The 16,274-nt window shown below is 37.6% G+C and overlaps 1 protein-coding gene across 8 annotated transcripts in view; it reads left to right on the plus strand.

Moving 5' to 3' along the window:
- The window catches only part of GLYATL1 (glycine-N-acyltransferase like 1), a 28,895-nt gene extending 14,036 nt beyond the window's left edge, over positions 1–14,859 (plus strand). For 3 of the 8 annotated variants that reach the window (XM_016920938.4, XM_024347161.3, XM_063784081.1), the window contains exons 2-8: positions 873–917; positions 1,876–1,999; positions 5,391–5,510; positions 6,203–6,310; positions 13,218–13,344; positions 13,624–13,801; positions 14,058–14,859. In XM_016920938.4, the coding sequence (XP_016776427.1) occupies positions 5,433–5,510; positions 6,203–6,310; positions 13,218–13,344; positions 13,624–13,801; positions 14,058–14,475 (909 nt within the window). In that variant the 5' untranslated portion in view covers positions 873–917; positions 1,876–1,999; positions 5,391–5,432 and the 3' untranslated portion in view covers positions 14,476–14,859. Of the gene's footprint in view, positions 1–872; positions 918–1,552; positions 1,656–1,875; positions 2,000–5,390; positions 5,511–6,202; positions 6,311–13,217; positions 13,345–13,623; positions 13,802–14,057 lie in introns of those variants that run through there. The other 5 variants (XM_016920939.4, XM_024347159.3, XM_024347160.3 and 2 more) reach the window with 3 other exon arrangements.
- Positions 14,860–16,274: the final 1,415 nt, after the last annotated feature.

Genomic DNA, 16,274 nt, shown 5'->3' on the forward strand with positions numbered 1-16,274 from the left:
TCTAATAAGAAAACAGAATGCAGGCAGAAGAAAAAGAACAGCCAAGTGCCTGAAGCAGAGAGGCCAAAGAGAGTGAGGTCTAGGACCTGACTGGACAGATGTCAGGGAGGTGACTGGAGTCTAACTTAGAGAACTGTTATAAACAATTTGTATCTCTTTCTCTAAATGAGATTGGGAGTTGCTGCAGGAGTTGCACAAAGACATGACAAAATCTGTCTTTTGTTCTAAAAGGAGCATCCTCATTTGTTATTGACAGAAGACTAAAGGCATTCTCCATCCAGAAAAGACTGCTAAGAACTGTGAAGCATATAAAAGTTTACCCTACTTGGGGCAAAGTTTCATGAATGCTGACAGATAACACAAGCTTTCTGGGTCAAAGACAGAGTTTTATGACTCATTCAACAGGGAGAATGATTTTTGTGTTTGTGTCAGTCATCCTTGCTCCACAAGTCCTACAGAGGAAATACAGAAAGGCAGATTAATGTTGCAAGTGCAACAGATGTGTGTTGCAGCCAAGGAACCCTGAATTTAGGTCACCTGGATGTTTCATAATGAACTGCAAGCAAACCTGTCTGAACTTTGCTCCAGAGGGGGACATTATCTTTCTTATACTGATCAGTAAGCAGACCTACCCTCTGCTTCAGAAGAAAGCAATATCTCTAGCTTCCAAGCTGTCCTCTTTAGAAACATCCTTGAAAAGATAGTCAGGAGAAAAGGCTGTCAATGTCTCTGCTCATAAGACATACAGAAATGTGAGAGGCCATGAAGAATTTTCTCCCAGCCAGAATTAGCAGGATGTCATAATGGATTGGATGTAAAGTGGGAGGGGAAAAGATACTTAAGAATAACTCCAAGAATTTTTCTTTGAACAGGTGAAGAAATGGAGTTGCCATCAACTAAGTTGAGAAAGACTACAGGTGAAGTAGGCTGGGTGGAGAGGGTGGATAAGAAGATTGATTTGAGACATAATGAGTTTGAGATGGCTATTGGATGGAATCCAAGAGATGTCAAACAGGCCGTTAGATACATATGCCTTGAGTTTGGAAAAAGTTTGAGTAGTAATTTAAATGTATTAGTCATTGGCAGGTAGATTGATTTTAAAGCTATGGGACCAGATGGGATCATCGGGAATTCTGAAGTGATCCAAAATTAAGAAATTGGGGAGGAAAGAAGGGTCCACAGAGGAGACTGAGAAAAAGTAGTCAGTAAAGTTAAAGAAAAAACAAGAGAGTGTGTTGTCTTGGAAACCAAGTCCATTAAAGGATGATCTATTAAGATGAGAAGCAATAATTGACCACTGGATTTAATAACACAGAGATCCCTGATGGTTTTAAAAAGTGTTTCAGTAGAATGGTAGCAGCAAAAACTCAATTAGATGAGGTTAGGAGGGGGATTGGAGAAAGCATGTATAGACAATCCTTTCAATAAATTTTGCTACAAACTGTTGAAACAAACTAATTACAGCCTGAGAAGGACTCTGTACTTCTTCATTTGAGTCCTTGTGGGTAAACTGTAACGTAGCTTAATCATCAGACAAAATTGAAAACCTAATTTAGTAGTGTGCACCTGTAACAATACTTGAGTGTTGGCCAATCCCAGCAGCCATACTTCAACTACTCATAGACTGCTGAATGTTCAAACTGTGTTCAAATAAGGCAAGCGCCCAGTTGTAACCAATCTCTTTGTTTCTGTACCTGATTTCTGGTTCCTGTACATCACTTTACCTTTTTTGTCTATAAATTCATTTTGACCACGAGGCACCCCCGGAGCCTCGGTGAATCTGCTGTGATTTTGTAGGCTGCCGGATTCACAAATTGTTTGTTGCTTAATGAAACTCCTTTAAGTTTAATTCAGCTGAAGTTTTTCTTTTATCAGACTGTGTCAGAAGCAGAATCTGAAGTGGAGCTTCTAGTATCCCCAGGAGCGCGAAGTGAACACAGAAGGTACCTGCAGGATCCAATTGTGTCCGTTGATCTCTCAGAGTGGCTGAGGATAATAGGTAAGCTCCCTCTCGCATTTTGGAGCTTCACACATTTGTGTTTTGAGCTCTCTGAGTTGCTTGGAGCAAATTTCTGATCCAAACTGGGTTTGGAGTCACAACAGGAAACAGACTGGGTCTAGGAACAGATTTGATCTTGGAATTAACTGGCCTGGATCCAGTTAGAGGCCTCTTACATCTCACTGGGTCAGAAAGGAACTGGTAGTAAGCAGTAATGTTGCAGGAGTTATAAAACTTGGCTTTTGAAAATTCACAGGGATTTTTGTGTTCTACCCCTTTGGTTTTTTTTTTTCTTTTCTTTTTTTTTTTTGTGCGCCTAGGTAGGAAAAAAATCACTGGCTAAGTTCATCAAGAGAACCTAAGAATAAAGACAATATTTTAGATAAAAATGGGATCCTTAATTTCTGGAAAACTGAGTTCCTTCTGGCTTATACATTAGGACTGTATACCAAGTCTTACAGAAATGGCAAAACGTTACTAAAGGTACTTAGAGTGGAACATTCCAAATGAACAACAATGCCAATGCATTTAAACAACAATGCCAAGTACATTTATAAATGAGGGCTCTCAGTAAAGTCTCTTTGACTAAAAACAGTTTTGGCACTATTGGATGTCAACTGCTATTCTTTTTGGAATAATCTGCCTTGCACTCTTTGTTGACTGCTCTGGGTGACAGGATGAGGCATGTACAGAATTGTGGGACATGGGGAGCTTTTTCCTTCTCCCTACAAATAAAGAAACTTGATAGCTGATGGGACTGTGGGGAAAAAAGAAAAAAATATATAGCATTTATTCTGTTTTCATAATTCTCATATTTAACTATGGTTCCATTGCCTTCCATGTTTTTTTCAATCTTGCATAAAAATAAAAACATCTCAATGGTACAAACTAAAATTCTTAAATAAGAAATAAATCACACATACTTTCACCACCCAAAAACAATTTTCATGTTTATTTATTCCCTTCAAGTCCTTGTCCACATGCAAACATAATTTGGGTACATATGTAAAAGTTATATATTTTGATTTTTTACCCATTATTCATTATAATTGCTTTTCTGTAGTCTTCACAGTGACCACTGACTGTGTGCTACTCATATTTACAGACTGTCATTCACAAATTTATAATTTCTCTTTAGTGGACATTAAACTTATTTTCCATATATTATGAAAAATTATTTTAGTTAAGGAATGAAATTCTGATACATAATACAACAGATGTGAACCTTGAAAACATTATGCTAAGTGAAATAAGCCAGACCCAAATGGACCAATATCATAGGATTCCATGATATATGAAGTACCTAGAATAGGCAAATTCCTAGAGAAATAAAGTAAAATAAAAGTTATTTTATATATATATAAAATATATATATTATATATAGGGGCATATATATATATATACCCCTAGCCAGGTGCTAGGGAGAGAGGGAATGAGTAATTGTGATTTCATGGGTATAGTTGCCATTTAGGTTGACAAAAAGGCTCTGGAAATGGATAAGCACCATGAATGTATATAATACCGCTGCATTGTATGCTTAAAAATGGTTAAACGGTTAATTTTGTGTTATGTGTCCTTTACAACGATTTTTTAAAGAAGGTGGGGAGGGGTCTCCCCAGGTTTTTAGCAGCTTCCTGATTTAGAAAAGAAATGTTGATGGTAGGAATACAGGTAGAGAACACTTTTATTTGGGTAGATGTTAGAAGCTGAGGCCAGGGTGGGGTCACAAGAGCAATATTAAGTATGAGGAGAGGCCCTCAACAAAGGTCATTGCAAGGGGATGGAGTAGGGAATGCACAGGAGGGGTATTTTGGACAAAGATTGGCAGCTGATAGGTGTGGGGATTGTTCTCATGTATCAGCCCAGGATATAATGTTCCCAGGGCAAATGGAACACAAGTTTTTTTGCGGGGAGTGATATAGCATGGTAGATCTTGAATTAAAACTTTTAAAATCTTGACCAAAAGCTCAAAGGAGAAGACAATAGTGAAACACATGGGTATGGGCAAGGGCAATTTTAGTTAAATCAGGTGAGAAACAGAGCAAAGAAAGCACTTGGAGATGGGGGGAAGAAAAAGACCATTTTTTTTTGACAGCTACAAGAACAGCAGAGTCAGACAGGGGATAGGCTCATGTCAGAGATCCAGTTTTATTTACTAAAAGTTCCTTGGGTATTCAAACATTCTGAAATTATGAGATCTTGCAAAAGGATGCCTTTGTTTAAACATTGCTTCATCTAGCTACAGAACATAGTTTAACTTTGAGGCCTTTGACCCCAGACAAGATAAAATATGTTTCACCTTGCCTATTACTTAACACATATTTGTTAACTATTTTAACTTCATGGATAAAAAATTTCAAAAATCTGTGCTAACTGATTTGCAAATGATTGTTTCAAATATCTGATTCGTGGGTTCCTTCTCTTACATTAATTTTGTTGTAAGTTCTTCACATTTTTAATTATTTTTACATCATTGAATATAATTGCTAAATCTCTATATGACATGTTGATTAATATGAAGTCAATTAAAAAAACTAACATATATTAAAACTTGTTCTTACTTTATTCCAGGCATAATGCTATGCATTTTATACATATTACATTGTGTAATCTCAATCCTTTGGAAAACATGCATTCTAATTTCCAGTTCCAAAGTTGTGAGAAAACACTTTGAGGTTCTGATTGGTTAAGCAACTTAACAAAGAAGTATGAGATGGAACTAAAATTTGAAATCAGCCAAAGCTTTGAACCTATCAGTTGTGATGATCACCTTCTCCAAGTTATTGTTAAATTATTGGCACATTTCTAAGAATTCTGAATGATATTTCAACAAAAGTTTACAGATATGTGTTAAAATTTTTCTATCTGTTTTTAATTTTTGTAATGAAACTGGGATAAGTTCCAAAATGGCCGTAGGTTTGAAATATTTGGCCCTGAGAAACTAAAGAAAATCTATGCCTACTCCTGCTCCAAGTTTTTTAGTCATACCTGTTCCTAGAGGGCTGATATTTTCTATTGCAGATGAAAGAAGAATTCTCAGGCATATAATGACCAAAATACAGGAAAAAACTTATGATGGTAGTGGTGGAGTGTTCTGTTACAGGCATTTGGGAAGCTCACAGAACTCTTAATATTCACTTTTAATTCTTTCCACAAGGGAGGAAGGGCATGGGTTTTGGAGCCATTCATATATGGTTTCAAAATCTGACTCTGGCATTTATCTCTAAGAACTTGAGAAATTTACTTAGTCCCTCTGAGATTTGGTGTATTCAGAATGAATATGATACTAACAGTACCTACATCATAAGTGTTACTTGAATGGAGATGTATAAAGTGCATTTTAAATTCATTTGTTTCCTTAACATTTTCCCTTCATTTCTTATCTTTTCAGAGTTTCTTCTTCAAGGTCTCAAGGTCTGAAGCATCCCACAGAATGATCCTACTGAATAACTCCCATAAGCTGCTGGCCCTATACAAATCCTTGGCCAGGAGCATCCCTGAGTCCCTGAAGGTCAGGGAACAGTGGGAGGTCAGGGTATGGGAGTAGGGGTGTTGAGGATGAGAAAATAGCAGGCTTGTGATTCTAGTCCTTCCTGACTGTTTGCAGAGGGTTGGAGCTGGGAAACAGGATGGGACTGGGGGCACAGGCTGCATATCAAGAGCTGCTGCTTCTCTTTGGGAAGAGGCAGCTAGGTCCACTCTGCAGGTTTTGCCACTCATTTGGAGAGGCAGTGGAGCATGGTGACTATGAACATGGTTTGGAGCCTGTCTGAATGGATATGCATTCCAAGGCTGCCATTTTCTAGTCAGATGGCTTTGTGGATGTTTCTTTCCCTTTCTCTGACTTTACGTTTGGTTTTTCCATCAATGAGATGGGAATAACGTTAGCACCTACCTCTTAAAGTTGCTATGGACACTGAATAAATCTATACAATATAAATGCTAAGAGCATTGCCAAGTGCCCAGCTAGTACACAGTAGCTCTTTGGTATCACAAGGACAGTCCTACCTGTGAGTTCTGCCTGCTTGCTGGTAACTTCACGTCCATCAGTATGGTCCTCTCCAGGACCATACTGCTCATCTCACCATCACTGACTTGGTCTCAGTACCTTCTCTTAATCTCCATTTTTATCTTCCTCTTCACAACCAGATCCTCATCTCTGGGGATCTCAACCTCTCCTGGTCCCTTTCATCCCTCCTTCAGGTGTATGGCTCTGTGTATCACATCAATCACGGGAACCCCTTCAACATGGAGGTGCTCGTGGATTCCTGGCCTGAATATCAGATGGTTATTATCCGGCCTCAAAAGCAGGTAGGCACACAGACAGGGACTGGTGGAGCCAGGCAGGTCCACAGGGCCTGAGGAACTGACCAGTTCAGACACCATGGCTGCTTTTATAGGGTGAAAGGAAACGTGAGTATTTTAAAACACTCCTTCAGTACTGGGCACCTTGCATGAGTGCCACGTGTTCCCACCCTTCGTGTAAAGCATAGGACTCTTCTGGGAAAGGGGGTGGAGGAGGAAGGGGAGGAAAAGGACAAGGCTGGCACTCACAGATTAAGGGCCCTATGAGGTGGCAGGGGTCACCTGCAGAGGCTGAAAGGAGGCCAATTTACAGGGAAAGTTGGGTGTCTGAGATATCAGAACAGTGGCTTAGAAACAGAAACCAAGGCATAAGTCTACCAGTAAAATTACCTCTCAGGGCCAGGCATGGTGTCTTCTACCTGTAATCCCAGCATTTTGGGAGGCCAAGGCAGGAGGATCACTTGAGTCCAGGAGTTTGACACCAGCCTGTGCAACATAGTGAGACCTCATCTCTACAGAAAATAAACAAAATTAGCAGGGCATGGTGGTGCATGTTTATACTCCTAGCTACTCAGGAGGCTGAGGTGGGAGGATGGCTTGAGCCCCAGAAGGTCGAGGTTGCATTGAGCCAAGATCACACCACTGTACTGAAGCCTGGGCAACAGACTGAGACCCTGTTGTTTTTGTTTTGTTTTTCAAAAAAAAAAAGTTACTTCTTAGGAACCAGGGAAGGGACTCATAATTACTGTGTGTCAACTATGTGGAAGCACTTCTCTCGTTAGTGAATGTTATCATCAGAACAATCTTATGAAGTGAGCATTAATATCTCCAATTTACAGATAAGGAAACAACATTGAGAAATATTAAGTCATGTAGCGGCTGGATTCCTGATGTTAAAGCATTGCCCAGTCTGAATTCAAGTGCAGTGGACTCTACCACTTTTACTAGCTATATAACCATAGCACTTCTGTGAGTTTCATCATCTGTTAAAATGGGGAAAATAAGAGGATCTTCTTCAGAGGATTACACAAAGTTTAAATGAGATACTGTATGTTAAACACTTAGTACATAGCACATAACTGTAAATAGTGTTTACAATAATTAGCCATTATTGGCTGAGGACACACAAGGAATAAATGATGGAGCTGAAATGGTAATACAAACCTAGGTGTATTTTTTTCCTAAATACTTCCCCTTTGTGTTTGTGTGTTTCATACACATCTGGTTAGTAAACTGAAGCCTCATTGCCAGCCCAACTTCATGTAGGTGTAAACGCTGAGCCCCCAAATAATAATAAGCCACACCAGGTCAAGACTAGTTTGCAAACTGGGTCAGGATTCGGATGCAGAAAGTGACAAAGTGACCCTAGCTTGAGGAACAAAGGGGTAAAGGGGATGGGAACCAGGCTGAGCCTAACACCTTCCTTAGGGATGTTCTTTTGATCTCCTGGCTTCCTGACAATTTGGGATCAAAGATTAATGTTTAGTTTATTTAATCAATGGTCCAATTTCTTCAAAGTGTGGTATGCTAGATAACTGTAGGAAGTCAAATAGTTCCTTTTACTTCAGTAACTTTGTAGTTATTATATGTATTTTAGCAACGTAACTATAGCATCAAGCCATACCTTCATGTATGCATTGCTTTGAACAAAGTTAGTTTTTATAGTGAGTCAATAAACAAAAATATGAAAATATAAAAGTCCCACACCACACATATAAGACCAAAAAAAACAAAAAGGAAAGAATGAAATATGCTGCAATTTACTTGGAAGTGCATTCACCTAGTCTGATTCCATAGCATACCATGTTTCTTTCAGTATTGAAAGTCAATCTGATTTTGAATAAGAGCTTTTCAGGGTGGGATGCAGGAGAATTTATCTAGAAAAAAATTAATTTTTTCATTGTTGATTTTTAATCACAAAGATAATCTATGTTGATTATACAAGTAAAAAAATCCAACATGATTTTAAAAAGTTAATAACCTCTTACCTCCCCTCCCCTCCTCTCCTCCTTTCCTACCCCTTGGTGTAATCAGTGTCCTTGCCCATATTAATACACAGAAGGAATCCCAGCACTTTGGGAGGCCGAGGCAGGCGGATCACGAGGTCAGGAGATCGAGACCACGGTGAAACCCTGTCTCTACTAAAAATACAAAAAAAAAAAAAAAAAAAAAAAAAAAAAAATTAGCCGGGCGTGGTGGTGGGCGCCTGTAGTCCCAACTACTTGGGAGGCTGAGGCTGGAGAATGGCGTGAAACCGGGAGGCGGAGCTTGCAGTGAGCTGAGATCCTGCCGCTGCACTCCAGCCTTGGGCGACGGAGCGAGACTCCGTCTAAAAAAACAAAACAAAAAAATAAACAGAGGGATATTCACTGATGATCTCTTTTGTCATCACTCTTAATTTGCCTTTAACATATGGACATCACTTTGGGTGAATCAATACAGCACTAAAGTATTCGTTTTAATAACTGCAGCATTTCATAGAGTCAATGCAGTGCTATTTAGTCAATCATTCTCCTGCTGTTGGGTTCAAACTGTTCATACTTCTTTGCCACTACAAACAAGCTTCAATAAACATCTTCATATACATATCTTTATATCCTGGAAATTTTTCTCAGTACAACTGATTTCCAAAAGGAATATCTGCAAGTTACAGTTTATCTTATTCTAAGCAGGCAATGCCAAATTACCTTCCCAAAGGATTCCACAATTTTATTTTTATTAGCAATGTATGGAAGACTTGTTTCCCCACATTCTCAAGAGCACTGAATATTATCCCTCTTTTAATTTATCCCAAACTGGTGGGTGAAAAATGGCATCTTATTGTAGATTTAATTTGCATTTCCCTGACTAGTGATATTGAACATATTATATTTTCATGTTTCTCGGTCATTTGGTGTTTACTTTTGACCTGTTTATATTCTTTGACCACTTTTACACTGGGGTTTTGTGTCATTCTTAAAATTTTGTAAGTGTTTTGGATACTAGGGATACTAAAAAAAGGTGTATGCTACAAATTTGTTGCCCAATTTATAATTATTTTCTATTTTATTGATGGAGATTTTGACATTAAGAAATTTTTTATTTTCATGTAATCAAATATATTATCTTTTTCACTATGACTTCTGAGGTTTTGGGTTTTTTTAGTTAATAATTAGGAAGATTTTTGCTACTCGAAGATCATACAACTGTTTTCTCATTTTGTCTTACAGTGAGTTAATTGTTACTTTTGACATTGCAAACTTCATTCTATTTGGAATATATTTTTGAATAGCATGAATTAACATTCTTTTATATTAATCTTCCTTATGGCTGGCTAATTATGTTAGTACCATTTCTTAAATAAGTCATTCCCTACTGAAATATAAATGTCTATTTTGTCGTATAACATGTTATATATTTTTGTATCTGTTTCTGTATTTTTTATAGTCTTTTCTCATGCTATTTCATTGTTTCTGTGGTAAATTTTAATATCTAATAAAGCAAATCACCCTTCACCAATCTTTTTTTACTTTCCTATTTCTTATAAACTTAATAGCTATATGAACATAAACTAATTCTTCCAGTTCCCCACCAACTACCCCAAATAACTATTGGAGTTGTGATTGGTATTGGAGGAGCATTTTTCGACAATTTTGGAAGAATTAATGTTTTTGTGACACTAAATTTTTTCATCAAGAAATATGGTCTTTTTCTCACTTTTTTCAGTTTGCATTCTATGCCATCTGGTAAAATGTTAGTGTTTTCCTGTGATAAACTAAGTGATTTTTCCATTAAGTTTACCCTTAGGTATTTTATACTATTTGTTAAGATTATTAAATTATTTTCCTGTTATATTTCGGAGCATTATTATTTTGTTATTGCTTTGTATTTGTAGTCTTGATTTCCAAATATGTCCCACTATTGTTTAAAATCCTGTTTGTGTGGGGCATTATTTGTTTTGTTTTTTTGTCGAAGTCTCTTGGATTTTCTAAATGTGTAATACTGTAATCTACAAACAAAGTAATTTGCTGCTGCTTTGCCAGTATTTGTATGGGTTTTTAGTTTCTTGCATTATTGCATAATATGCAACCTAAGGAAACAATTCCAACTAATAATAATAATAGTTCTATACTTGTCTCATCCCTGATTTTAAATAGCTATAAAAGCTTACATTTGGAATTACATTTGATTCTGTATTTGCAGGTTTAGAGCATTTTCCTGTTGCTCCTACTTTCATAGAACTTATATTTAGAATGGAGGGTAAATTTTATGTTATTTAATTTTTGTCTTTTCTATTTGGCAATTTATACACTCATGTAATTTTTTTCTCCTCTAATTTATTACACTAAAAGACCTTCCAATCAAAGCCATTCTGGCCTTTCTAAAACCAACTGTTCATATTCACATTTTTTGTATATGCTACTGAATATTTTATTCATAATTTTTGTATCTGCATGCATAAGGGAATGTGGTCATAACTCTCTGTTTTTTATTTCCTTACCAGATTTGGCATTAGGATCTTTTCATCTGTTACCAAAGTCTACTATTAAAATCATGTGTTTGTTTTTGGCTTATGTAGAATTTAAATGTAAAATAATCTGATTTTGGCTACATTTTATTTTTTAATTTCAACATTCTTTTTAGATACGGGGGTACATGTGCAGATTTGTTACATGGGAAGATTGCATGATGCTGATTCTTGGAGTATGGACAGATTCCATCACCCTGGTAGTGAGCATAGTACCCAATAGGTAGTTTTCTAACCCAGCCCCTTTTACTCCACCCTCTGGTAGTCCACACTGTCTATTGTTCCTACATTTATGCCCATGTGTGGTCAATGCTTAGCTCCCAGTTATGAGTGAGAGCATGTGATATTTGATTTTCTGTTACAGCAGTAATTTGCTTAGGATTATTGCACTGTGGAAAGTAGTCTGGAAATTTTTTACAGAAATTAAAACAGAGTTGCCATCCGATCCAGCAATGTCTTTACTAGGTAAATACCCAAAAGAAAATGAATCATTCTACCAACATGACACATGCACTTGTATGTTCATTGCTACACAGTTCACAATAGCAAAGACAGGAAATCAACCCAGGTGATCATCAAAGGTAGACTGGATAAAAAAAACTTGGTACATTCCCTACTGAAATATAAATGTCTATTTTGTCGTATAACATGTTATATATTTTTGTATCTGTTTCTGTATTTTTTATAGTCTTTTCTCATGCTATTTCATTGTTTCTGTGTATTCCTATGGAATACTACACAGCAATAGAAAATAATAAAATCATATCCTTTGTAGCAACATGGCTGAAGCTGGAGCCCATAACTCTTGTCTACTTTTTAAAAGGTAGATGTTTAATTTAATTTCTGATATTTTCTATTAGTTTGTTCAGGATTTCTATTTTTTTGCAAGTCAATATTGATAGTTTATTCTTGAGGGTTAACATCCATTTCTTTTATCAGTAAATATCTTGCCTTGGAGTAGTATGTAATCTTCTATTAGAAGTCTTTTGTTCTTTTCTCTGTTTCTTCTGTTTCTGTTCTCATAGCTTACAGTCTGTTTTTTTTTTTTTTTCTCTTTCTCTTGTATTTCTTTTAATAAATGCCTTACCAGAAGTTTAGATCTCTCTTTCTTCTTCTCTCTCTGTTTTTGCCATTTAAAAATGAACTTTTGGCTTTATATATCCTTTGCACTATGTCTTGTTCTCCATTTCATTATTTATAGCTTTCATTTTTACAAATTGTTCCATTTGTTATTTTCTAGTTTACTTTGATATTCTTTTATATATTTCCTTGACTATTTACTTGGCTATTTTTGGTCATTCTTTTAAAATCAGGTCTTTTAAAACATCTACTCTTCTAAATTCACTGATGTTTTGGGTTTGACCATATTCAGGAACTTGCATTTATAAAAGCACCCTGAAATTCTTGAAGGTTTCTTTAAATTAATTACACTATTTTCTCTTTAACTCTTTAGCAATACAATTTCCAACATAATATTAATACATTCACTGCTAAAACGCTCACACTTATTGTTTATATTTCCCCAGAGAAACATCCTCATCTTCCAATGAAGTTTCTGTCATGCCAGAATGGGATCACGAGTCTCTTTCTTTCAAACCCAAGAGTCTAACACCACATAAATTACCCAGAGAGCTACCAAAAAATTCAGTTACATCATTCTATTTTGTGGGCTTCTGGGTGTAAAGCCAGTGTCACTTTTCAAATAGGCTGATATCCTGTAGGCTTGAGAAAAGGCAAGGTCTCGTTAATGTTTATATTCACTAAAGTATCTTGCTCAAGCCCTGGACACCGTAGATTCTAGGACACTATTGACTCTAGGTGTCTGGTGAAACAGTAGGCACTAAAAATTAGAGAAATCACAGTTAAATTTATTTTGAGCCAAGTTTAAGGACTTAACTCTTAACAACACAAACTCAGTACAACCCAGAATGTGTCCCACAGTAGGTTACCTGGGGCACAGTATATATAACAGGAGTATCCGTTTGGCACAGGTGGTAAGAGAAGCAGGGAGAGAAGCAATTGTTGCATTTTTTTATTCTGCTGGGTGCTTGGTGATGCTATACATAAAATAAGGTAAGTGTGCAGTTGAGTGGGTAGGGAGAAAGGTGAGGCATCTTAAGGCCTGGTGGAGGGTGACTGATTTCATCCTGTCTTAGTTCTGCATGTGATAAGGAGGTTTATAACCAATACTTGTCAGTGTTAAATATTTAACAAACTCCAGTTACACAGGTAAGAGGTCAGCGGTAGCTTATAGGCCTAGGTTTTATTATCGATGTGCCCAACTGCAGCCATCATGGGCCACTGTTAAAATTTTCTTTTGAACTTTCATTTTTCTGATAATTGCAACCAGTGAGAGGTGAAGAAAAAGTTCAAGGGAATGACCTGATCTTACATCATCCATTACAGGAGATGACTGATGACATGGATTCATACACAAACGTATATCGTATGTTCTCCAAAGAGCCTCAAAAATCAGAAGAAGTTTTGAAAAATTGTGAGATCGTAAACTGGAAACAGAGACTCCAAATCCAAGGTAACGAGTCTGAAGAAATGGGCAAGCAGCTGTGCTTCTCAAATTGTGTCTTCAACTAACAGCATTAGCATCACCTGAGGGCTCATTAGAAATGTAAATTCACAGAAACTCTGGGGACTGGGAGAGGTGGAGCAATCTGTGGTGTGACAAGGACTCCATCTGACTGTGGTGTAAACTCAAGTTTGAGAACTGCTAAGCACTGAGGTATTAATCAGGTGGGAGCAGTGTAAGTAGAGAACTCCATGTCTGACAAGATTGCTTTCTTGGCTTTCTTCCCAGGTTTTCAAGAAAGTTTAGGTGAGGGGATAAGAGTGGCTACATTTTCAAAGTCAGTGAAAGTAGAGCATTCGAGAGCACTTCTCTTGGTTACGGAAGATATTCTGAAGCTCAATGCCTCCAGTAAAAGCAAGCTTGGAAGCTGGGCTGAGACAGGCCACCCAGATGATGAATTTGAAAGGTACAAAAACATGTGCTGATCATTTATAATTGCGATTCCTTGTACATTTTTGTAATTCACATAAATCAGTTTTGGAATGAAGAGAGGATGAATTCATTCCTTGGGATGAATAAAGGTTGTCAAAGTTCAAGATCCAAAACTTTGCAATGGTGAGTCTTTAAACAAGAAGAGTTCCTGGGATCTCTAGATTGGGATGGCACCTAGAAATTACAGGATTGGGGATGAAAGTTGCTGTCTTTCTTTTTGTTGTCTACAGTGAAACTCCCAACTTTAAGTATGCCCAGCTGGATGTCTCTTATTCTGGGCTGGTAAATGACAACTGGAAGCGAGGGAAGAATGAGAGGAGCCTGCATTACATCAAGCGCTGCATAGAAGACCTGCCAGCAGCCTGTATGCTCGGCCCAGAGGGAGTCCCGGTCTCATGGGTAACCATGGACCCTTCTTGTGAAGTAGGAATGGCCTACAGCATGGAAAAATACCGAAGGACAGGCAACATGGCACGAGTGATGGTGCGATACATGAAATATCTGCGTCAGAAGAATATTCCATTTTACATCTCTGTGTTGGAAGAAAATGAAGACTCCCGCAGATTTGTGGGGCAGTTTGGTTTCTTTGAGGCCTCCTGTGAGTGGCACCAATGGACCTGCTACCCACAGAATCTAGTTCCATTTTAGACAATGAAGCTGCTTAGTAATCTCTGCCAAGCCATCTCTTAATATTAAAGCAGACACCACAGAATAGATTTCTTCACTTACAAATGCATATTGGGCACTTATAATACAGCAGGAACTCTTCTCACCTGGAGCCTTGATGTTAAAAGACACAGCCATGCTCTTGAGGAGCTTACAATCCTGGCTGGAGGCAGGGGAGGGTATATTCTTTAAATATGCTTAAGTGTTATAGGGAAAGACGGGGTTACCAGTAAACATGTAACTAGAAAGCCAGGCTCAGTTCTTACCTCTGGGAATCAGAACTCTTTATGCAACTTGGTTAATAGAATCTACTATCTGGAAGATAAATGAAGGATTTTAATAAAATTTTCAATAGAATAAACCTAATCTGTATGGATACTTTATCAAAAATGAATGTCCCTGCTATTTCTGGATTTATGAAGCAATGGTACACTAAAGAATGGAATCAGTCTCTTAGTTCAGTGAGTAGAAAGGTATCCAAGGTGAAGCCTGAGACGAATGGCTTTCCCAGGCTACCTTCCATCACTGTTGTACAGAAAAGAAATCCAGAGAATCAAATGGACTGGCCTTGGGGGCCTCTGCTATGGAAATGCCATTTTTTGTGTCTCCTTGCTCCTACTCTTTCTCACATCCTCTTCATGATTGAAGCGTGGCACAAGGCAAGGTGTTGCCTGCGAGTCTGGTTGTAAGTTCAGCCTTTGGTGTTTGCACCACTGCTATCATAAAGGGTCAGGGACATTCCGGGGAGAAGTGACCACTAAGGTGAGGATTAGAGAGTGAGTAGAAGTGAGCCAGACAAAAAAAGCAGAAAATGCAGATGATGGAAAGGACATGTGCCATGCACTATCATAAGAACTTCCTAACTGAACACTGATACTACAATTCTGAATACCTGATCTTAAAAAATAATTACACTTCACCAACAAAACTTGGCCTCTTTTGGTTCCACTCTGCCACCCTGCCATTGGAACTTGGATTACTGTGAAAATTGCAGCTATAGCAAAATAAAAAATAAAAAATAAATAAATAAATAATTGGCATTTTCATTCTTTCTGATAGTCTAGATTTGAAGCAGAAAAGATACTTTAATAGAATTGGCTTTGGGAGTAAAGTCTGCCAGTATTAAGAAACACCTATTTTCATCTCTCCATAAAAAACAAAACTTCCACAAAATTGAATGTTTATATTTGATGCAATTTTAAAGTGTGCAATTCCAGCAATTAAAGAATTGTGTAGGTCATGGAGCATTTTTTAAAAACTTCATCTTAGAAGGCTGTGGTAGATCTGTTACCGCTTAGTATGAATCAATCCAATCAGATTTCTAAACTCCTAAGACCTGGCTGATTTGTTACATTGACTGAAATGAAAGCATGGTCTGAGAAAGAGAGGAAACATGTCATTTGGGATTTCAAAGGTTGGAACATTCTTACATAAAAAATAAACTCAGGAACTTGGGGTAATATGAAAACAGCTATATTTTTCACTCAAGATGCAAAAGCTAATAAAGATGATGAAAGAAGACAAAGCAAATAAAATTTGCCTATTTCAAAATGGTGCCTCAGGCAGGTCCTGTATCCAGAAGAGGATGCTCATCCAGGGTCTGTAAGCTCAGGTCATCTTAGCTCAGCCCAGCTGGCAGCTTCCCTCCTCTGCCCCTTCCCTGAATGCAAGCCAGCTTCCCTTATCTAGCCCTTCATGGTCCTGTTACGATAGTGATTCCCAAACCTTATCATCCACTTGGATTAAAAAAACACAAGAAAGCATGGGAAAGAGGAAGGAGG

This window comes from Pan troglodytes, chromosome 9 (assembly GCF_028858775.2).
Source record: "Pan troglodytes isolate AG18354 chromosome 9, NHGRI_mPanTro3-v2.0_pri, whole genome shotgun sequence".
In the NCBI taxonomy this organism is placed as follows: domain Eukaryota; kingdom Metazoa; phylum Chordata; class Mammalia; order Primates; family Hominidae; genus Pan; species Pan troglodytes.